The 23,619-nt window shown below is 36.2% G+C and overlaps 1 protein-coding gene across 1 annotated transcript in view; it reads right to left on the bottom strand.

Annotated features, from left to right (window-relative positions):
• The window catches only part of PIK3C2A (phosphatidylinositol-4-phosphate 3-kinase catalytic subunit type 2 alpha), a 108,241-nt gene that overhangs the window by 11,878 nt on the left and 72,744 nt on the right, over positions 1-23,619 (bottom strand). Inside the window, exons 13-23 of the mRNA XM_040258259.1 lie at positions 22,818-22,985; positions 13,412-13,523; positions 12,893-13,038; positions 10,576-10,764; positions 10,018-10,111; positions 9,416-9,510; positions 8,876-9,056; positions 5,757-5,861; positions 4,867-4,959; positions 3,333-3,462; positions 1,190-1,326 (exon numbers count right to left, since the gene is read on the bottom strand). Coding sequence (XP_040114193.1) covers positions 1,190-1,326; positions 3,333-3,462; positions 4,867-4,959; positions 5,757-5,861; positions 8,876-9,056; positions 9,416-9,510; positions 10,018-10,111; positions 10,576-10,764; positions 12,893-13,038; positions 13,412-13,523; positions 22,818-22,985 — 1,450 coding nt within the window. The remainder of the gene's footprint in view (positions 1-1,189; positions 1,327-3,332; positions 3,463-4,866; positions 4,960-5,756; positions 5,862-8,875; positions 9,057-9,415; positions 9,511-10,017; positions 10,112-10,575; positions 10,765-12,892; positions 13,039-13,411; positions 13,524-22,817; positions 22,986-23,619) is intronic.

The following is a 23,619-nucleotide window of genomic DNA, read 5'->3' as shown; positions in this document are numbered from 1 at the left end:
CACATAAAAGAGCCAAGTGCATAAAATCCACTTAAAATATGGACAGGGGAGTCTGGCATGCTGCAGTCCACAGAGTCGCAAAGAGTCGGACATGACTCAGTGATTGAACAACAACTTGACAATTATTTTGTGTCAACTTATCCAGAATCACAGAGCTAGTATTACTATAAATAAACACTGGGTTCTTGTCCCAAACTACAAGAGAGAGCTCTTAAATAGTGTAAAGACCAAGAGAGGACAAGATTTCTGTACTTTACTTTCACAGGGTCAAGAGGCAGCATTTGTACATATCTATCTGCAAATGTAATGTAAGAACTTCCCTGGTGGCTCAGATGGTAAAGCATCTGCCTACAATGTGGGAGACCCAGGTTCGATCCCTGGGTTGGGAAGACCCTCTGGAGAAGGAAATGGCACCCCACTCCAGTACTCTTGCCTGGAAAATCCCATGGACAGAGGAGCGTTGTAGCTACAGTCCATGGGGTCGTAAAGAGTCGGACACGACTGAGCGACTTCACTTTCACTTTCAGGATCTCATTAAAACTGAGATCTGTATCACCATTGAAAGTGTTCTTGAGTCTTCCTTAGAAGACTCAATTTAGGATTGTTAGAAGCCTTATGTACTAAGAGATTTCCCTTTCCTATTATGTAATTCAAAAGTATACTAAACAAAAACTTGATGCCTCCTACAGGAAGAATATCAATTATAGAATTTATTTTATATAGTGCTTTACATATATTAATTCATTTAATTCTCAAAATTATCTTATACATTATTTTTTATAGTCATAATATATACTATACTGTTTTATAGCAAAGATCATTGAAGCACAAGAGGTTAAGTCAACCGATTTTTATAGTTCGTGAGCGACTTGGGACCTGAATTCAAGCTCAGAGAGCTTGAATCTTCTACTTCTTCACAATCTTCTATTATCATATTTTCATGAAATACAACAGTCTGGGTTATAAAAATACCTCTGGTTTTGCTGGTCTCTAAATATATGTTAGGAATTTTTTTCTTTTTTTGTAATTTAGCATTGGTTTCACTCAGATCCTTGCCATTAAAAGCATTCTGTTTTTCATTCTTTTCTTTACTTGGAGAAAAATGCTGTTTTCACAACTTAAAACTGAATGACTAGTCACAAGAGCTGGAAAATGAAAGCAGTTGAGAATATGGAGACTAGTTAATTACCTTTTCATATTCCTCTTCAGAAGGATTGTATTTCCTCAGCCACTCAGCAAGCGGTTTATCTTTAAAGGATCCAGTCACACCATATTCCACTTGGATTTTCCTGAGGGTATCTGAAGCAGGAACTAGCTCCACCATGCCTTTAGCAACAAAACATTAAGACATGTGAAAATGTATCCCTGCAAATGCACAGCTTTTGATGTTTGACATAAGATACCAGTTAAGAATAATCATTTAAAAAAAAATCAACTCTGGCAGCCCATACTAGAAAGTGTGAACAATCAAAATTATCAATATAAAAATCAATTTTATTTTCAGAAGTACCCAAGATATAAAACTGAATTTGACTATTTGAGACTTTACATCTGTATATCCATGTGCTACCCCCAAAAAGAGTAACAATTTTAATTACAAACTAGGTAAAACTGATTCCACTAATAAAGCTACTTATAAGATACATGCTGTCCCATTTCAGCACAAAAGAACCTTCTCTATAGCATGTATCTAGGCAACGTAAGAGTGTTTCAGCGTATAGGAAGCCCTTTACAAAGGGAAGAACAGATTAAGATGGTCTTTGTGATGTGTCTGAGTCTCAGGTACATGTTTTCTCTTCCTTACTGAAATGTAAATGCTGTACTTATGTAGAAAAATCTCAAAAATATATATGTCTTTAAACACAAATCCACATAGAGAACTGTACCTTTTGCGTTTAAAAGAAAGACTATTATGCATGTTGGAACATACACAAAATAGTCTCAGAAAGAGAATTCCCTAAGTTAGAGAATTCTCTGAGTTAGGACTCAGTTTCACTGCTGGGGTCACAAGTTCAATCGCTAGACAGGGAACTAAGATTCCTGCATGCTGTGTGACATGGCAAAAAAAAATTAAAAATAAAAAAAAAGTAGTCTCAGAAACCTATGTAAATGGTTATATTTTGGGGCCAGGCTGCCAAGAGGTGTGGGTGAAAACTAAGATTCCAATTTATTCTATTACAGGCTATATGGATATTTTACTATCTGTGTATACAGAATAAAAGATACAGATACAGAGACCTGCTTTGAAGAAAGGACTAGGCTAAGGCCTCCAGGCCATTCCAAAAGAAGGCATTCAAAAGAAAGCATTCAGGGCCAGGTTGTAATCCCAGTAGTCTAGTCACACATGGCAGAGTGAATTCACTTGAATCTTTTATGTTGCTTAATTACATCATCTGATTTATAGTTCACAGTGACATCCTTTTTCAATGAATATCTGCATCCCGACTTTATGAGTATGATTAATCAAATTTTTAATATACATACAAATTTCTAATTTCTTTATCAAACACACACACATACAAACTACTATGTACAAAACAGTGGATAAAAGTTCATAATGATACAAAGTACAATTATCCTCTAAGGGAACTTAAAATGAATCCAGCAGAGAAGACACAATGTCTGGTAAGTATTAAAGACAACTGCTGAACCAGGAGAAGGGAGGATTACTATACACTGATTATTTTAGGCTAAGGTGCTTGTTAAAAACTTCAGTTTTTAACCATGTGAATGTGGTTTCTTCATTTGAAAAATAAGGACACAAATAAGATAACACAAATGCAAAGCTTTAGCACAAGGCAAGGCACAAGGTAAGCCTTGTGTTAGAAACAATATAAAAAGGAGGAAGTTCATTGCCTACAAAATACACAGAATTCCATAAGAGAAAAGAGTTCAACTATATAAAATAAGTATGGTGACAGAAAAACTAATCCAAGCAAATGACAGACTCATGTTGAGGAATCTCTCTTGATAAAGTGACTTCCATTTTATAAGACATGCTGTCTTGCAAGATTAGGGCTACTCATTGAGTTATTATAGAATATCAGCAAGAATTCTTAAATTTACTTGATTGCCCATTTTTTGAGGAATTATTCTGACCAGGGATCGAACTTGTGCCCCTTTGTAGAGGAAAGGCAGAGTCTTAACCATTGGACCATGAGGGAAGTCTCTGACCTGATTTCCTTTTGATAAGATAAAGTCTATACATTCTAACCTGAGAAAGCAAAGTGATATGGTTGAGATCACAGACCAGCATCAGGACCATTAGAGCACGAACACTCTGAGCATTATCAAAGGGGGAAAAAAAAAAAAACTACATCTAACAGATTTACCTCGATCTCTGCCAGTTGAGAGACATTTGAAAATTACCATCCTCAGATCTAGTCCTTCTTTAAGCCAGATCTTGTCCATAATCTTTATCATTTGTAAAGCTAACATATCTTGCCGAAGATCTTCACCAACCTTGAAATCAAGGAAGCAAAATGAAACCTGTACATTTCCAAAAGCCTTAATAGATTACATATAAAAAAGGGGGGAGGAGTAGGGAGAAGGGCATAGAGAAAGGAGTAAAGAATAAAATGAACTGAACCATCTTTTTATTCTTCTGCAGCATCCCAGAGAAAGTTACTTAACTTCATGTCTCAATTTCCTGATACGTACACTTAAAAAGACTAGGTTTTACAGTATGAGTATTATATTCAATTTTTTAAAGGGGCAATATGGGGGATCTTTTTGATGATCAAAATATTTCATATCTTGACTGTATCGATGTCAACATCCTAACTGCAATATTATACAAGATAATATCATTGTGTAGAGGGTAGGCAGGATTTCTGTGTAATTTCTTAAAGTGAACTATGAATCTACAATGATCAGTTTACTTTAAAAAAAAGTTAGCTCTTCAAAAATGAATTCCAACTGGAATTACATCAAGTTTTCATTTTCTTCTTAAATTGGATAAAATAAGTTTAAAACACATAATGATAAATACATTTTTGAGATGAGCCAAGAAAATTATGGGGAAAAAAAAAAGAGGTAATTTGCCTTAAAAAAATTACAACATACAAAATTACTGTATTCAAAAAGATGAGACTGTTTTAGGAAAAGGCAAAGACATCAGTAAAATAAAATGGAGTCCAAAACCAGATCTGAGTATATGGGAACTTGCTATATATATCAAAAGTGTGACTAATCAAACTCATTGAATTAACTAAATCTCTACATTCTTTCCTAAAAATAATACTAACTGTGACTGCAACAAAGAAAACTTTGATTGCTAATACATGTATGTGCATGCTCAGTTGAGTCTGACTCTTTGCGATCCAATGGACTGACTGTAGCCTGCCAGGCTCCTCTGTCCATTGAATTTTCCATGCAAGAATACTGAGTGGGTTGCCATTTCCTTCTCTAGGGGATCTTCCTGACCCAGGGATCAAACCATGTCTCTTAAGTCTCCTGCACTGGCAGGAAGATTCTTTACTGCTGCCCCTTTACCATGCACCTGGAAGCTCTGATTGGTAACAGATTCCCACAGGTAACTTACATGTTTTCAAAAACAGTGCCAGTTCATAGTTTTGCAATTTTACTCTGCACATCTCTAAGGTGTACCGTTTACATCATACTCTGGGTGAAAGGCACACCTGGAGCTGTGATATACTTGACTAGCATAAGATGGCCATATGCAGCAGCTCTAGCCCAGAGTTGCACTTGTTCCCAAATCCATTTGGAAACAGTTTATAGCAGTAATAATTTTTCACAGTTATTCAATTTCATTAAACACTAAATAAAATTACTTTTCCAATTCTGAAAAAGGAATTTGAGAAAAGAAATTTTAAATTACAAACAAAGTCACCTTATTCTGCTCACCTTAAACATGACATTAATTTCTTCCCCCATTGGATCAGCATTCACCATTGTGACTTTCAAGGGCACAGCATTAGAACTGAAGAAGGAACATGACTAGAAATACAATACGTTAAGCATTAAAATGATAACACTGAAATGAAAATAAACTGAACAAACTCATTAACAGACATCAAATTTAAATTAAACTGGTTAAAAAACTAATTTAAGACTGTGAGAGTAATTTAAAGAAAACAACAAACAAAATCCAAAGGGAAAATGTAATCCCCACTACCCCCACCTTCAGTGACATAATTATACAACCCAGTCACCCCTGTTATAGTCCAATGAAGAGTAGCCATGTCAACTTAAAAAAAAATTAAATCTGAGACTCCTTTCAAAATAACAGACTCTAATGGATGAATTAACTGGTTGCTTTTGCTGAACTCATGTTAGAGAAAAATCCATTATTTGTATTATTATTAGCCCAATTAAAAATACAATTACTCAACTTTGATATTACAACTACTTTTTAATGACTCTAAAAAGTGTTATAAACCTTTGAAGAGTCCACATGGCCATTCACAAGTAAGGTAAAAAACTGCCTACCTGTGACTGGGGAGTTTTACCACTGGAATTATAACATATGCAACTATTATACCATAGCAAAAAATAATTTATTTCAAGTCAATAAATAATTTCATTCTGCTTTTTTGTTCAGGAATGGTAATTAGATAAGCATATACTGAGATGAAAACAGATCTTACACAAACACACAACCAGAAGTACTTATAACCAACCTATGCACTTATAACCAACGTACATACTGCATTTGCCTTAAGCATACCTGCCCACCTGCCTTTTTATTACACAATATTTGAAAATGTAATATGAACTAAAGTATTTTATGTCACCTTAATATTTAATTCTTTTGCCACAAGACTTGGATTTAGAGGAAGACGGCATTTACTTTTTAGAAAAAAGGACTGTACTCGTTCCATACTCCTTTGGAGGACAACCTAGTTAAAGAAATTGATATTGTAAGTACATAATGAAAATGAAGACCTATTTTTCAGACAACAAAAGCATGATGTGGACCCAATTTTTTAAATGTCCAACTGTCATGTGGTCAAAAACAGCCGTTGCTAAAGAAAGTTAATTTTACTATAAAAATAAAATTTACAGCAAAGACTATAAACATAAGGGGGAAGTACATATGCTCATATTTAACATATTTGTTAATACTAACAGTCAAATAAACAAATAGAGATTAAATAATAACAAGATACCAATTTTTATCTAACAGATGAAAAATTTAAGATAACATCCAGTGCTGGGAACAGGGTCGGAAATAGATACTTTCATAATCTATTGGTGGGGAGTGGAGTCTTCACTGGTTAAGTTTTGTTTTTGATATTGTAATTTAATATAAACTATTATAACTGAAAATGAATTAGCTCTTGACTGAATTATTTCATCTGTAGGATTATCCTATAAAGGAATACTAGCAAAGGGGCAAACACTTACACATTCAAGTTCATCACAGAACTGTTCAGGAAAAGAAAAATGTATAAACAACCTGCATAGATGTAATGGTTCATAATTTATGCTACCATACCTTGTAATACTATGTTCTCATTAAGAAAGAAAAAGTATAATTATATGTACTGACATGAATTCTCCAAGTCAAAAAAAAAAAAGCAATTTACAAATTTAAAAAGCATCATTGCTAAAAGAAATTAAAGATCAAAGACATCCCACGTTCATGAACTAAAAGACTTATTAATTACTAAGATGGTGATATTTCCCAAATACTGATCTACAAATTCAACACATCTTTATTAAAACTCCAACTGCTCTTTTTGCAGAAATGGGAAGGCTGATACTAAAATTCATACAGTATTGTAAGGGACTTCCAAACAGCCAAACAATCTTGAAAAAGAAAAAGTTGGAGGACTCACACTTTCTGATTTCAAAACCTGCTACAAAGCTATGTAATGAAAAAAGTACAGTGTGAAGACAGAGATATAGATCAATGGAACAGAACTGAGAGTCCAGAAATAAACCCATACAACTATGGTCAACAGATTCTCAACTATTGAGTTTATTCAATAGGAAAGAACAGTTCCTTCAGCAGATGGTGCAGCAACACCTGGATAACCACATGTAAAAGAATGAAGTTGGGACTCTCGGCTCATAGAACAAAGCAAACAAACAACAACAAAAATAACCTCAAAATGGATCAAAGACTTTTTAAAAGTGAACCTATAAAACTCCTAGAAAACATAAGTGTACATCATTGTGACCTTGGATTTGACAATGAATTCTTAGATAGGAGAGTAAAAGAACGAGAAACAAACAAACAAAAAGTTAGATTTCATAAAATTAAAATCTTCTGTGCATCAAAGTACATTATGAAGGAAAATAAAAATACACAAAATGGGAGAACATATTTACAAACAGTGTATCTGATAGTGTCCAGAATACATAAAGAACTCTAACAATTCAACAACAAAAAGACAAATCAATTAAAAAGGACTTAGAAATTTCTCCACAGAAGATATACAAATGGCCAACAAACAAATGAAAATAAGCTCCAAATCATTAGCCATTAGGCAAATGCAAATCAAAACCACCATGAGATACCACTTCACATCCACTAGGATGACTATAGTTTAAAAAAACTAAAAATAAATTTTGGTGAGGATATGGAGAAAATGAAAACCTCATTTGTTTTTTTGTTATTGTCACTAAGTCATGTTCGACTCTTTGGGAAGCCATGGACTGTAGCCTGCCAGGCTCTTCTGTCCACGGGGTTTTCCAGGGGAGAATACTGAAGTAGGTAGCCATTTCCTTCTCCAGGGGATCTTCCCGACCCAGGGACTGAAGCCATATGTCTCCTGAATCTCCTACATTAGCAGGCGGTGTCTTTACCACTGAACCCTCATACCTTACAAGTATTATACCAGAATTATAAAATGGTGAAGCTACTTTAGGAAACAGTTCAGTGGTTCCTCAAAAAACATATGATATAGTAATTCTACTCCTTGGCAAAGTGAAAACAGATGTTCAAACAAAAAACTTACACACAAATATTCACGGCAGCACTATTCAGTAATAGTCACATAATAGAAACAAGCTTGATGTCCATCAATAGATGAATGGATAAAGAAAATATGCTATTATTTACACAATGGAACACTATTAAATACACCTGCTAGAATATAAATGAATCTTTAAAACATCAGGCTAAGAAATTAGACACAAAAGGCCACATGTTGCATGATTACATTTATATGAAATGTCCAAAATAGGTAAATCCATAGAGATAGAAAACATATTAGTTCTTAACAGGACCTGGGAGGAGAGGGAGTAAGGAGTGAGGGGGTTCGTGGTATATATAGGCTCTCTTTCTGTTGTGATGAAAATATTCTGGAATAGATAGTGGTGGTAATTACAATACACTATAAATGTACTAACAATCAATGAACTGTATACTTTGGTTAAAATAGTGAATTTTGGCTAAAAAAAAAAAAACCCATATGTATATATATATGTTTCTATAATTTTTTAACTCCAAAAACTTGTATATACACTTAAGTGTATATATGTGTAAAGCCATATAAAATGACCAAGCAGGATATAAACTATGAAGAAGATACCCACAGGGAAAAACCAAAACTGGAAACGTCCTAACTTTTTACTCTGTAAGCTTGTAAGCTTATTCATTTGAACTTCTTCAACGGTAGCATCAATTCATACTTTTATTACTTTTATAATCACAAAAAAGTGAGAAAGCAAAACAATAAGAAAGAAACTCAAGAGAACAATTTTGATCGGAAAGAAATTAATAAGCATGGAAATGAACGCTATCTTTTCCAATAGATTTTAAGCAACCTTTGGATTAATCTGCTTAAGACAGCATAGGTAAGTTCTGTTGGATGTCTACTGAAAAAGAATAAAAGCTTAACTTGTCAGCACTGCAGAGAGTCTTTAATATCAAAACATTTATGTTCCCTCTGTGGGTACATACCTGTCTGGCTGATCCACTAGCCTGTCTTACTTTTTCTGCTACTCCTCCTAAAAGCTGTACAAGCTTTGTCTGCTTCAAAAGTTCTTCTCTGAGTCCTTTTCCTCCTACTGAGAGGAGAGCCCCCAGAACATGTTCATATCGGGCACCAAACTGCGCATCATGCAGAGCATCCCTGAGGAGCCTAATGCAGCAAAATATTTACGTCAGCCACTGCTAAGAGCCAGATTCATGTCTCTCAAAAATCAGCTTAAAGACTTTGATTTGGGGTGTCTAGGAATTAATTTTAAGCTATACAAGCAAGAAAAACGCTTTCAATATTACCGAGCTCTAACATGCCAAGTAATTCTGCAATAGAGGGTTCTGTTACTTCTGGTGTTATTTCTAAATACATAAAAACTTAGCTTCTTTACAACAGTCACTTCAATAAAACATCTGGTATCAACAGCAAATAGTCTGAGCATACTGTTTAATAGACTTTGAGTGTCATTTGTACAAATAATAGGAACAGAAATAAAGTACTTAAGAAAATTTAAATCTTACCAATATAAATGGTGTGCTATCTGTATATTTCCCAACGCTCTGGACAGAAGGAAGTGCACTAATGAACTATTCAAGTAAATTTCATATTTCAAAGCCTACATGCAAAGAAAATTAAGAATCAGTAGTTGTCAAACCCATACTACATTGTTAGGATAAAATTTTCAAAATATAAACTATATAAATCAAGGATTACTCTTGTTGAGGAAAGATGAAAAATGAAACAGATTAATTAATTTAGGTGAAATTAATGAAATCAAGCAGAAAAGTACACTGACTTGGGAATAACATTCATTAGCTATGTGTAAGTGGCCAATTTAAAAAAAAGAAAGAAAGAAAACCTCAAGTCTGATTTATTCTGATAATTAAAATTCTAGGTACATATATATATATATATATATATATAGTATTCAAGCAAGGCAGCCGACAATCGTAGAAAAAATTTCACACTAAATTCAAATGCAATGCACTTTAACATCCCCACTGAACAAAAGTATTTAATACTTTTAATCAAAACAGAAATGAGATCCCTTAGCAAGATCCCTCCCTACTCATAAAAACTGGAGAGAGCATAAGAAGGGTAGATAACCTAGTAAAAAACTTACCTGCACAAACTGTGGAAGAAGATCTGTAAGCTCATCATCACTAATAGCCTCAATCCAGGTCACAGCTAGGGACCTCACTTCCTGATCAGCAAATCTAGAAGCATACCACAAAATCAAGATTTGACGATGATTTCTAATGAACCTGTTTTCCCTGAAGACACAATCTCAATTCATTCCTGACAAAGAAAGCTCAAATAGCTATTGAAAAGCAATGTGTTTCATCTTTTTTCTTAGGAAAAAATCATATTGTCCTATGCACAAATCCAATTTTGTGACTGTTTAGAAACCTTTAAGATCATGAAAATAAATTCTGACCCACATCATCATAATAAAACAAATTATTCAAAATTTACAACTTCTCTAGATTAGTTTTCAATGATATGACATCCCTTTTTAATAACCTGAACATAAAAGATGTGTATAGAAATATGCATTTACACATTTATATTATACTGCTTTCACATTAAAACAAAGGGAACTAATCCTATAAACAATATCTTGCCAGAAAAATTGACAACAATAAAACAGAACAAATAAATTCAACCACAGTTAACTTACTTTGAATCAAGCAGCTCCAAGGCAGTCAGTGGATGCAATGGAGGCCACTGCTGAAGCAATGAATAAGTTTTGGCAAGATTAACCCATTTCCAGTTTGGGGCACTTGCAAGTACTTTAGGAAGACAATTTGGGTGTTTGAGGCAATAATAACGTTTCTCCCACAAAAAGGCTTTATCTTCTTTAGAAAGTCTAAATACATAATACAATTAAATTACTTCTCAGTGATACCATAATGACAGTTATAATCTCAGTGATTAAAAATACAAAGAAGAAATTCATTTCTTTTAGGACAGCCACTTCTTGGTAGAATCATTAATACTAATTTGGGATAGAAAAACGCAATGTACATCAAACACCACTAATCTACCCTAATTTGGGGGATAGAAAGAAATCATTCTACTTTGAGAGAAGAGTCTTAGTTAAGAAACTGAAGGATAATTTGGCATAATAAAATTTATTGAGCTCTAACCAGATGCCAGGCACTAGAAATTAGAGTTGAATAAGGAGAACCTACTCTAAAAGCAAGGATTTCATCATTTATACAAGTAAAATCAAAAGTCATGTCAAAATCAAATACTACTACAAAATTTTAGACAACGAATATAGAACTCATCTGAGGAATATTCAAAATAAAAACCTGTTTTGGAGATTCCAATTGACTCTTAACGACAAATGTTTATGTGAATGAAATATTTCACTATTTCACTACCCATCTATCTACCTTTGTGTTTATAATCCACGCAGTGAACTGAAATGTATTCATTTCATGTGGAATATGAAGAAAAAAATTAAAATATTGCAAAAAGGCACACAATTAGGTTTCTCTCCCTCCAGTTCCTCTCCCAGTGGCAACTGCCTCACCTAGTATATTCTTTCAGAGTTAGTCTATTTTTACAGAAGCATATACAAAGGTATATATATCAAATTCTCTTTCTCTCCTTTATGTTAATGATAACATGAAATTAAAAGATGCTAACTCCTTGGAAGGAAAGTTATGACCAACCTAGATAGCATATTCAAAACCAGAGACATTACTTTGCCAACAAAGGTCCGTCTAGTAAAAGCTATGGTTCTTCCAATAGTCATGTATGGATGTGAGAGTTGGACTACAAAGAAAGCTGAGCACCGAAGAATTGATGCTTTTGAACTGCGGTGTTGGAGAAGACTCTTGAGAGTCCCTTGGACTGCAAGGAGATCCAACCAGTCAATCCTAAAAGAGAGCAGTCCTGAGTATTCATCGGAAGGACTGATGTTGAAGCTGAAACTCCAATACTTTGGCCACCTAATGAGAAGAACTGACTCACTGAAAAAGACCCTGATGCTGGGAAAGATAGAAGGCATGAGCAGAAGGGGACGACAGAGAATGAGACGGTGGATGGGATCACTGACTCAATAGACATGAGTTTGGGTGGACTCCAGGAGTTGGTGATGGACAGGGAGGCCTGGCGTGCTGCAGTCCATGGGACTGCAAAGAGTTGGACACAACTGAGTGACTGAACTGAACACACTGTACATACTATCCTACTTGCTTTCTTCATTTAATATCTTCTATATTAATAACAGCCATAACTTCATTCTTAATAGTTACATAGTGATGTTAGATAAATGTACCATAATTTAATCCATTAATGAACATGTATATCCATTTTACAACAACCCAAATAAATACTGCAAGGAATATTCTTGTCTCCACAAGCAAATATAAAAGGGTTTTCTTTAAAATAATACTATATCTGGAAATGGAATTGTTAGGTCACAGATTATGGACACTGTGACCTTAACAGACTTTGCCAAATTGCTCTCCCAAAGCTTTTAGAGTTCTGCCCACAGTTTAATTCCTATTTTTCCATATTCTATCAATACCTCATATAATGAGACATTTTAATTTTCAACAATCTGACGTGTGAAATGGTAGCCTGAATTAATTTAAAACTCTTTGATTACTGAGAGGCCGAACATTTTTTTCAGACATTTAAAAGGGTTGTATTTCTTTTCCAAAGAAAAACCTAGTCATATTCTGTCTACCACTGTGTTGTCGGTTTTTCTACTTACATAAAAAGGTTCTTCATATATTAAGGAAATAGGTTATAGTCCTCAATCTGTTATTTGCATTTGATTATGTAGAAATTTTGATTTACACAAATTTCTAAATTTTATGCAGTTATATAGTCTTTTTATACAACTAAAAACAAAAAAAGAAAACTTTCCATATCAGGAACACTGCTAAATGATGAAGTAAATCAGGACATTTAATAAACCATTAACTTGAACTTTACATTGTAAGAGATAATCAGGCAAGAGAATTAAAGGAGCATACCCAAGTGATGAGTCTCTGTGAAGAATATCAAGAAGTCTCCCCTTCACATCATTCTCCAACGTTTCTAAGTTGTGTTGTTGTATAATGCTTCTGTCCACTTGAGGAGCGGTATAAATGATATCAAATGTAGGAGAAGGAAAATCAACCTTAAAAATCAATAGAAATTGATCAAATTATAGCTGAAAAGTCCACATATTTGCTACATTTACTTATTTTTGATTTGTCTTAGCCATAAAGGTGAAAATATCAAATATTAAATTAATGCTTCTGTCCTTTTATTAAGCGTGATTACCGTTATTAGTACTTCTCAATAGCACATATATTTGTGGGACTGGTATAAGTGCATCTTTTACTATTTCTCAGAAATAGGAAATGGCTTATTAACACTTAAATATAGATCCTAAGATCTAAACAAGATCAATTAGACTTCTTTAGTAACAAATGAGACCATGGTATGCATATATTCTTTATAAAGAAATTCAAACTTAAACGTCTCCATGTGTCAGGAAGTATCATTACCTGTAACACTATTCTTTCCATCACATATCCTTTTTTTGGGACTGTTCCAGGAATAAGATTTGTATGTGATGAAGTCCAAAGATACAGAAGCTTAGTTCCACATGTTAAAAACCTTCATGAATGTAAACAGAAGAATACTGTGGTTTTCATTTTAATAATTAATTAAAAACTCATAACACATGATAATGTATTTGAAATGTTAATAATCAAATATTTATTAAGCATCCTCTATATAGAAAGAACATATTAGAAAGAGTCACTCTCTATAGTGTATTTTCACTTTAGGCAAATGTACTAAAGTACAGAAGTTAGAACAAAAGAAGGGAAGATGAAATGGGGCTCGGGACAGAAGAAAAGATGGGTAAAGTTTCAGAGTCATCCAAAACAACTTCTACAAATAGGACAGTGTTTGAACATCATCTACAGAGAAACATATCTCAAGGTGGTGGTTTGGATTTTGTAACCGCTCCTTGAATTCTACCCTAAGAATAAAAACATATGTCAAGGAAACTTGTATCTACTTTGTGTCAAAGTACTGACTGTTCGACATGAGAAGTTTAATCTGTTTGTGACCAAGGGTCAGCAACCTTTTGCTATAACAGGCCAGACAAGAAATATTTGGGGTCTTCTGTGGAGAAGGAAATGGCAACCACTCCAGTGTTCTTGCCTGGAGAATCCCAGGGACAGGGATCCTGATGGGCTGCCGTCTATGGGGTAGCACAGAGTTGGACACGACTGAAGCGACCTAGCAGCAGTAGCAGCTGGGCTATATAATCTCTGTCAGACTCAACTCTCCTATTACAGGGCCAAAAGAAGCCATGAATAATACATTTTAAAACTGTGTGCTGTGTTCTAACAAAACAAAAAACAGGCAGTGAGCTGGAGTACGCTGACACTTGCCCTAAACTACCAATTTAGAATCTACTGAAATTAGAAACATTTACCAATAAAAATACTGATATATCTTTCCACAGATGAAATTTCTGAAAAATAACATGATATATAAAAGTAGGAAACTATAAACTTCATTAAACTTTGTTCATTTTATTCAAATAGTAAATATCCTTTCCAAAACTAGACTCCAGTTTACGTTTTCTCTAGCAGGTTAACAGCTTTAAAATTTTTGGCACAGGAATTCCCTGATGGCTAGGAGACTGTGCTTCCACCGCAGGGGACCCAGGTTCGAGCCTTGGTGGGGGAACCAAGACCCTGCAAACTATGTAGGGAGCCCAAAAAAAGATCTTCAGACATTATATTCCATCTATTCTAGAGCCACCCTCACCCTCAGCTAGATTATCTGAAGGCAAATTCTGATTATATTATTTTATATGTATATACTTTTATGAGTCTCTAAATGATAAATACTGTTATTTAAACGTAATTACAACAAAATAATTAAAAATAACTACTTGTAAGTTATCAGCTAGGGACTTCCCTGGTGGTCTAATGGTTAAGAATCCGCCTGCCCATGCAGGGAGAACAGGGGTTTGATCCCTATTCTGGGAAGATTATACATGCTATGGGGCATCTAAGCCCAGGCTCAGCAACTACTGAAGCCCATACAACTAGAGCCTGTGCTCTGCAACAGAAGCCACTGCTATGAGAAGCCCGTGCACCACAAGAGTAGCTCCTGCTCACCACAATTAGAGAAAGCCTGTGCACAGCAATGAAGACCCACTACAGCCAAATAATTAATAATGTACATTAAAAAAGGTATCAGCTATACAGTCAGCATTCAAATTTCTTTGATTGCCTCTAAAAAAATTTTTTAATAGCTGGTTTGAATTAGGATACAAGCAGGCCCAACATGTCTGTTGACGTCTTTTTAAGTATCTTTTAAGTCAAAGGTCAAACTCCAGACTGTCACGTGCTTTTGTAAGTTAACCTGTATTAGAACAAAGCCACATTCGCTCACTGACATGTTGCCTATCACTGCTTTTGTTGTTGCGACAGAGACTACATGACCTACAAAGTCTCAACTACTTCTGTCTAGTTCTCTTTACAGAAAGCTTAACAACTCTTGTTTTAACCTATACATTGTTCCTTTTTATCGCGTTACTTGTTAAATAATCCAAGTCTTTTGTTGTGAAAACATTTCTGTATCCTTTACTGACCGCATTCCTCTGGTATCATTTTAGCATGTCCCTTTATCTCCTATGTTTCCTGTAATATTTAGATCTAAAGAACTGAGCTGATTCACGGTTAGTAATATGGCAAGAATATGTAATGTTTTACAGCTGGAATTGTATACTACTAGTTCCTGATGCATCAAATAAAGCATGCATTGTTTGGTGTATCTCTCCTTCTGTGATGTTAAGATAATTAAATTTGTTCAAGTGTTATCAGTCTAAACCATTTATTATAAAGTTCCAGAAAAGTTAATCACAATGGTTCCTAAACAGGCATTAATAAATCATTACTTAAATCATGAGGCGACGGACAGCGCAGAAGCACAGCAGAGAGGAGTTACCCCACGCCCAAGGTCAGGGGCAGCGGCCAAGAGCGCCAGACTGTGATGACACAGGAGCGGCCGAGAGGAGCTACCCCATGTCCGAGGTCAGGAGTGGCAGCCGAGAGGAGCAACTCCACATCCAAGGAGCAGCAGCTGCACCAGCGCAGGAGGACCGAGAGGAGCTACTCGACGTTCAAGGTCAGGAGGGGCGGCTGTGAGGAGATACGCCTCATCCAAGGTAAGGAGCAGCAGCTGCACTTTACTGGAGCAGCCGTGAAGAAATACCCCACATTCAAGGTAAGAGAAACCCAAGTAAGACGGTAGGTATTGCGAGAGGGCATCAGAGGGCAGACACACTGAAACCATAATCACAGAAAACTATTCAATCTAATCACACAGACCACAGCCTTGTCTAACTCAATGAAACTAAGCCATGCCGTGTGGGGCCACCCAAGACAGACGGGTCATGGTGGAGAGGTCTGACAGAATGTGGTCCACTGGAGAAGGGAAAGGCAAACCACTTCAGTATTCTTGCCTTTAGAACCCCATGAACAGCATGAAAAGGTAAAATGATAGGATAATGAAAGAGGAACTCCCCAGGTTGGAAGGTGCTCAATATACTACTGGAGATCAGTGGAGAAACAACTCCAGAAAGAATGAAGGGATGGAGCCAAAGCAAAAACAATACCCAGTCGTGGATGTGACTGGTGATAGAAGCAAGGTCCAATGCTGTAAAGAACAATACTGCATAGGAACCTGGAATGTCAGGTCCATGAATCAAGACAAATTGGAAGTGGTCAAACAGGAGATGGCAAGAGTGAACGTCGACATTCTAGGAATCAGTGAACTAAAATAAACTAAAATGGGTGAATTTAACTCAGATGACCATTATATCTACTACTGTGGGCAGTAATCCCTTAGAAGAAATGGAGAAGCCATCATGGTCAACAAGAGAGTCCAAAATGCAGTACTTGGATGCAATCTCAAAAACGACAGAATGATCTTTGTTCGTTTCCAAGGCAAACCATTCAGTATCACGGTAATCCAAGCCTATGCCCCAACCAGTAATGCTGAAGAAGCTGAAGTTGAATGGTTCTACGAAGACCTACAAGACCTTTTAGAACTAATATCCCCAAAAGATGTCCTTTTCATTATAGGGGACTGGAATGCAAAAGTAGGAAGTCAAGAAACACCTGGAGTAACAGGCAAATTTGGCCTTGGAATGAGGAATGAAGCAGGGCAAAGGCTAATAGAGTTTTGCCAAGAGCACACTGGTCATAGCAAACACTCTCTTACAACAACACAAGAGAAGACTCTACACATGGACATCACCAGATGGTCAACACCAAAATCAGACTGATTATATTCTCTGCAGCCAAAGATGGAGAAACTCTATACAGTCAGCAAAAACAAGACCGGGAGCTGACTGTGGCTTAGATCATGAACTCCTTATTGCCAAATTCAGACTCAAATTGAAGAAAGTGGGGAAAACCACTAGACCATTCAGGTATGACCTAAAGCAAATCCCTTCTGATTATACAGTGGAAGTGATAAATAGATTTAAGGGACTAGATCTGATAGATAGAGTGCCTGATGAACTATAGAATGAGGTTCATGACATTGTACAGGAGACAGGGATCAAGACCATAGCCATAGAAAAGAAATGCAAAAAAGCAAAATGCCTGTCTGAGGAGGCCTTACAAACAGCTGTGAAAAGAAGAGAAGCAAAAAGGAAAGCAGAAAAGGAAAGATATTCCCATTTGAATGCAGAGTTCCAAAGAATAGCAAGGAGAGATAAGAAAGCCTTCCTCAGCGATCAATGGATGGGCTCGATAAAGGACAAGAAATCGTATGGTCCTAACAGAAGCAGAAGATATTAAGAAGAGGTGGCAAGAATACACAGAACTGTACAAAGAAGATCTTCATGACCCAGATAATCATGATGGTGTGATCACTCATCTAGAGACAGACATCTTGGAATATGAAGTCAAGTGGCCCTTAGAAAGCATCACTATGAACAAAGCTAGTGGAGGGGATGGAATTCCAGTTGAGCTATTTCAAATCCTGAAAGATGATGTTGTGAAAGTGCTGCACTTAATATGCCAGCAAATTTGGAAAACTCAGCAGTGGCCACAGGACTGGAAAAGGTCAGTTTTCATTCCATTTCCAAAGAAAGGCAATGCCAAAGGATGCTCAAACTACCACACAATTGCACTCATCTCACATGCTAGTAAAGTAATGTTCAAAATTCTCCAAGCCAGGCTTCAGCAATACGTGAACCGTGAACTCCCTGATGTTCAAGCTGGTTTTAGGAAAGGCAGAGGAACCAGAGATCAAATGGCCAACATCCGCTGGATCATCGAAAAAGCAAGAGAGTTTCAGAAAAACATCTATTTCTGCTTTAATGACTATGCTAAAGCCTTTGACTGTGTGGATCACTATAAACTGTGGAAAATTCTGAAAGAGATGGGAATACCAGACCACCTGACCTGCTTCTTGAGAAACCTGTATGCAGGTCACGAAGCAACAGTTAGAACTGGACATGGAACAACAGACTGGTTCCAAATAGGAAAGGGAGTACGTCAAGTCTGTATATTGTCACTGTGCTTATTTAACTTCTATGCAGAGTACATCATGAGAAATGCTGGGCTGGAAGAAACACAAGCTGGAATCAAGATTGCTGGCAGAAATATCAATAACCTCAGATATGCAGATGACACCACCCTTATGGCAGAAAGTGAAGAGGAACTCAAAAGCCTCTTGTTAACGTGAAAGAGAGTGAAGAAGTTGGCCTAAAGCTCAACATTCAGAAAACGAAGATCATGGCATCCAGTCCCATCACTTCACCGCAAATAGACGGGGAAACAGAGGAAAGTGTCAGATTTTATTTATTTGGGCTCCAAAATCACTGCAGATGGTGACTGCAGCCATGAAATTAAAAGACGCTTACTCCTTGGAAGGAAAGTTATAACCAACCTAGATAGCATATTCAAAAGCAGAGACATTACTTTGCCAACAAAGGTCCGTCTAGTCAAGGCTATGGTTTTTCCAGTGGTCATGTGTGGATGTCAGAGTTGGACTGTGAAGAAAGCTGAGTGCTGAAGAATTGATGCTTTTGAACTGTGGTGTTGGAGAAGACTCTTGAGAGTCCCTTGGACTGAAAGGAGATCCAACCAGTCCATTCTGAAGATCAGCCCTGGGTGTTCACTGGAAGGACTGATGCTGAAGCTGAATACTTTGGCCACTTCATGCAAAGAGTTGACTCATTGGAAAAGACCCTGATGCTGGAAGGTGTCGACAGAGGATGAGAATGGGACGACAGAGGATGAGATGGCTGGATGGCATCACCGACTTGACGGACATGAGTTTGGGTGAACTCCAGGAGTTGGTTATGGACAGGGAGGCCTAGCATGCTGCGGTTCATGGGGTCATGGAGGGTTGGACACAACTGGGCGACTGAACTGAACTGACTTAAATCAGTGTCAACCAAGAATACTTTTGATTCCACTAGATATTTGGCAATGTCTCGAGACTTTCTGGTTGGCAACTAGGGAGTACCACTGGCATTTAGTGGGCAGATGTCAAAGGTGCTGCCAAAAATCCTACAATGCACAGGACATTCTCCCACAGCAAAGAATCATCTGGCTCAAAATGTCAACAGTGCAAAGACTGAGATTTCCTGGCCTAAATTTATTATTTCAGTAGGGATTGTAACCTCAGATATGCAGACGACACCACCCTTATGGCAAAAAGTGAAGACGAACTGAAGAGCCTCTTGATGAAGGTGAAAGAGGAGAGTGAAAAAGCTGGCTTAAAACTCAACATTCAAAAACTAAGATCATGGCATCCACTCCCAACACTTTATGGCAAGAAGATGGGCAAACAATGCAAACAGTGACAGACTGTATTTTCTTGGGCTCCAGAATCACTGCAGATGGTGACTGCAGCCACGAAATTTTTTAAAAGACACTTGCTCCTTGGAAGAAAACCTATAACAAACCTAAACAGTGTACTAAAAAGCAGAGATATTACTTTGCCGGCAAAAGTCCATCTAGTCAAAGCTATGGTTTTTCCAGTAGTCATGTATGGATGTGAGAGTTGGACCATAAAGGTTGAGCTCCGAAGAATCGATGCCTTCAAACTGTAGTGTTGGAGAAGACTCTTGAGAATCCCTTGGACAGCAAGGAAATCAAGCCTGAATATTCACTGGAAGGACCAATTCTGAAGCTGAAGCTCCAGTACTTCTGGACCACCTCATGCGAAGAGCAAATTCAATTAGAAAAGACCCTGATGCTGGCAAAGATTGAAGGCAGGAGGAGAAGGAGATGACAGAGTATGAGATGGTTAGATGGCATCACTGACTCAATGGACATGAGTCTGAACAAGCTCCAGGAGATGGCGAAGGACAGGGAAGCCCGGCATGCTACAGTCCATAGGGTCGCAGAGAGTTGAACACAACTGAGTGACTGAATAACAACGGAAATTGCAAAATTCTGATATTCTGTCATTCTTTCTGCATCTATTAGCTGAAATTTTTCTACAAAGAACCTTCTCACACCAATTATTTGGTAATCCTGAGATTCAACTATAAATGAACAGCAGGTTAAACGCTTGGTTCCATTTAATAAAAATGAGTTAAGAACTCATTTGTTGCTCAGGTTGACTGAAATGCCTGTAAATCATTTGACTCTTATAACAACTTCATCGGGCTGTATGCAGGTTGTAGCTTAAACATAATTAATTTTAAAAGAATTTGAAGACCAAGATTTCTGATCATTATACTACAGCACACGAGCACAACTAAATCATTAACACAGTTTCTCTCTATGTATTTATATATAAAGTCATCTTCCTTCTTAATTTCTGAGCACTTTTTGAATGTTAAATCCTAACATTATCTAGACTGACTACACACCTTGGCAAACTCTCAAGCTTAATGACATCAGTTCATTCTTTTAAACCGCTGAGCACTGGATACATGCAAACTATTTAACTGTCTAATAAAAGTCAACTGCCCTTCCCTTTACTCTTTTGAATCTTAAAAGAAGGTCATTTATTCAATAAAAACACTTATTAATAAGCAAATAAAATGGCAAAAAGTGATAATACTCCTTAAATGAAGCAGACGCTTGTTGCTTTCAAGTGCATAAGGTTTTCAAAACTGACTCATTTATAAAAATTGATAGACACAATTATATTTAATTTTCTCACATTAACTATTACCTGACACTTATTTATCAAAGACAGTTGAGAACACAATCCCCCTCCTTTATGTGGCCAATATTCTGTTTTAGAGTAGTTGTGGACTATATTTAGCAAAGAGTTCTAAATATGTGTCATTAATAGCAATCTCTTTAACTGCTCTTCTCTAGTGTTTGTCAGTTCAGAATTATGTCAGGTGTCAAATAAAACTGGAGCCCAACGAAAGGTATATAATTAAAAAATCTTATATGGCCTTCTCAAATATAGGGGGAGAGACAAAAGAAAAAAATATATATGAAAAAATGCTATATTTAAGTACATGGGGAAAGAATATTTTTTAATCATTTTATTGTAGGTTGAAGTGAAAGTCACTCAGTTGTGTCCGACTCTTTGTGACCCCATGGGGTATAGAGTCCATGGAACTCTCCAGGCCAGAATACTGGAGTGGGTAGCCTTTCCTTTTTTCCAGAGGATCTTCCCAACCCCGGGATCAAGCCCAGGTCTCCCTCCTGCACTACAGGCGGATTCTTTACCAACTGAGCCACAGGGGAAGCCCAAGAAAACTGGAGTGGGTAGCCTATCCCTTCTCCAGTGGATCTTCCAGCAGCTCTTATAAGTTAAATAGATCAATTATTAATTCATTTCCCAAAATGGTTTCAAAGACGGATTTTAAATCAAAACAAGTATCATGGAATCAAATAAATCTGAGAATAGCAATATAGGTTAATGTTGAGAATGCAGACCCTCAGGCCAGATTCCCTAGATTCAAACTCAGTTCTACCATTTATTAACTAAGTGCCCAAGGGCAAACCACTTTGATTTCCCCCCTGTAAAAAGGGATAATAATACCTACCTTCATAGGGTTGTTCTGAGGTATTTAAGGCTATGTATACAGCATTCAGACTAATAGCTTGCATAGAGTGCATGCTATGTGTTTGTTATTACAGTAATATTATTATTAAACACAGGAGCTTGATTGCAGAACTTAGATACTCTAATATGATAATGTCCATTATCACTCTCCAAAATGTTATCATGTTCTATATCAAGCATCCCAAACTTAGTCAATGATTTTTCTTTTCATTTTAGAAGACACTTCATGGTCTCAAGGAACATATTATTACTTAAAACATAATCAAAACAGTCAGCTGAAAAGCCAGGTAGATTATACTATCCCAAAGGCTATTAGTAGACACAAAGCTGAAAAGGAATTTCTTTTACCCTAACAATCAGCAAGTTTTGCATACATGTGGGACTTCTGAACATTAAAGGCCAGGGGCCCATAACAGTAAGGGGAGATCAGTCAGGTAAAGAGAAGGGAATAATATGCAGCTGTACACTCAAAAAGGAGGAGGATGGGGAAAGGATGAGAAGATGGAAAATGAGATTTGTTGTTTTAATCAAAGGAACATCTAAGACCATGAATATTATGTCAATAATATAATGCTTTTCATAAATGACAATTAAAGAATGAATTGAAAAAAAAAAAAGAATGAATTGGCTGCTGCTTTTTTTCTGGAACAGTGAGCAGTGAACAATCCTTTGAAAACCCATATAGATATGTTCAAATGACAGCAGAACAACTTTGGTTTTCTCTGTATCTTTGAAATGACCTCTTTTAATCACACTGGGAAATGGTGACAACTCATTATCTCATCATGAATGTCAGTTTTCCCCATTCCATTCTCTAGCCAATACTGATACTGCAGGGGTGTTCACAGTAACTCACCATTACAACTCAGTAACACTTACCGTTTAAAGTCAAAAAGAGGTAAAGAAACTTTGCCCAAAGCTTCTGGCCCTTTTCTCTGCTTATTAGAATCAGGAGAACTTCCACTGCTCTGATTTAAAATTCCAAAAAGAGTAAGGTGAAGAAGTGATTCTAACGGCAATTGTGATATCTGGATGGGAAAAATGATTCTATGGGGGGGAAATGTATTAATAGAAAAAACAAATTAGATTGAATATGAAGTTTAACCCTTAAATGAAACTGACAATTTTAGGTATTTTATTTGATTCTTCAAATAATCTTTAATTCTGAGTAAACTTTATGTAAGTAAGTAGCAAGCTTGGCTAACAAATACTAAAAAAATCTTAAATAAATTTCATTAAAATTTCAAACATATAACATTTCTCTCTTCAAAAATTTGTTAATCCTTTTATTTAAGACTTGCAATGTCAATTTTTAGGCAAGATAACCATCATCTTTATTTCTTTTAGGAAAAGCTAGATGAATGTTCATGAGTGTTTCTGACTCTAGATGTTTGTGTGCACATACATGCACAGACAGACATATATGTTTACTGGTGCTTTTTTTAAAATAAGATCTGAAAGGACACATGAGGTCAAGAGTGGTCACTCCAAGGAGTCATGAGATGGTTAAGTGCTGGAAGTAAAATGACATTTTTCACCCTATATGCATTTTTATATTATTTTCACAAACATGTGCTACTTTTGTAATTAAAAAAAAGAAAAATAGAAAACTATTTAATAAATGCAGAATAAAGTTTTGCAATTGCCTATCTGCCTAAATAATGAAAGCATTCCCTTAAAG

The sequence above is a fragment of the Oryx dammah genome, unplaced genomic scaffold, assembly GCF_014754425.2.
Source record: "Oryx dammah isolate SB20612 unplaced genomic scaffold, SCBI_Odam_1.1 HiC_scaffold_17, whole genome shotgun sequence".
NCBI lineage: Eukaryota > Metazoa > Chordata > Mammalia > Artiodactyla > Bovidae > Oryx > Oryx dammah.
This window is presented reverse-complemented; position numbering and strand designations above follow the sequence as displayed.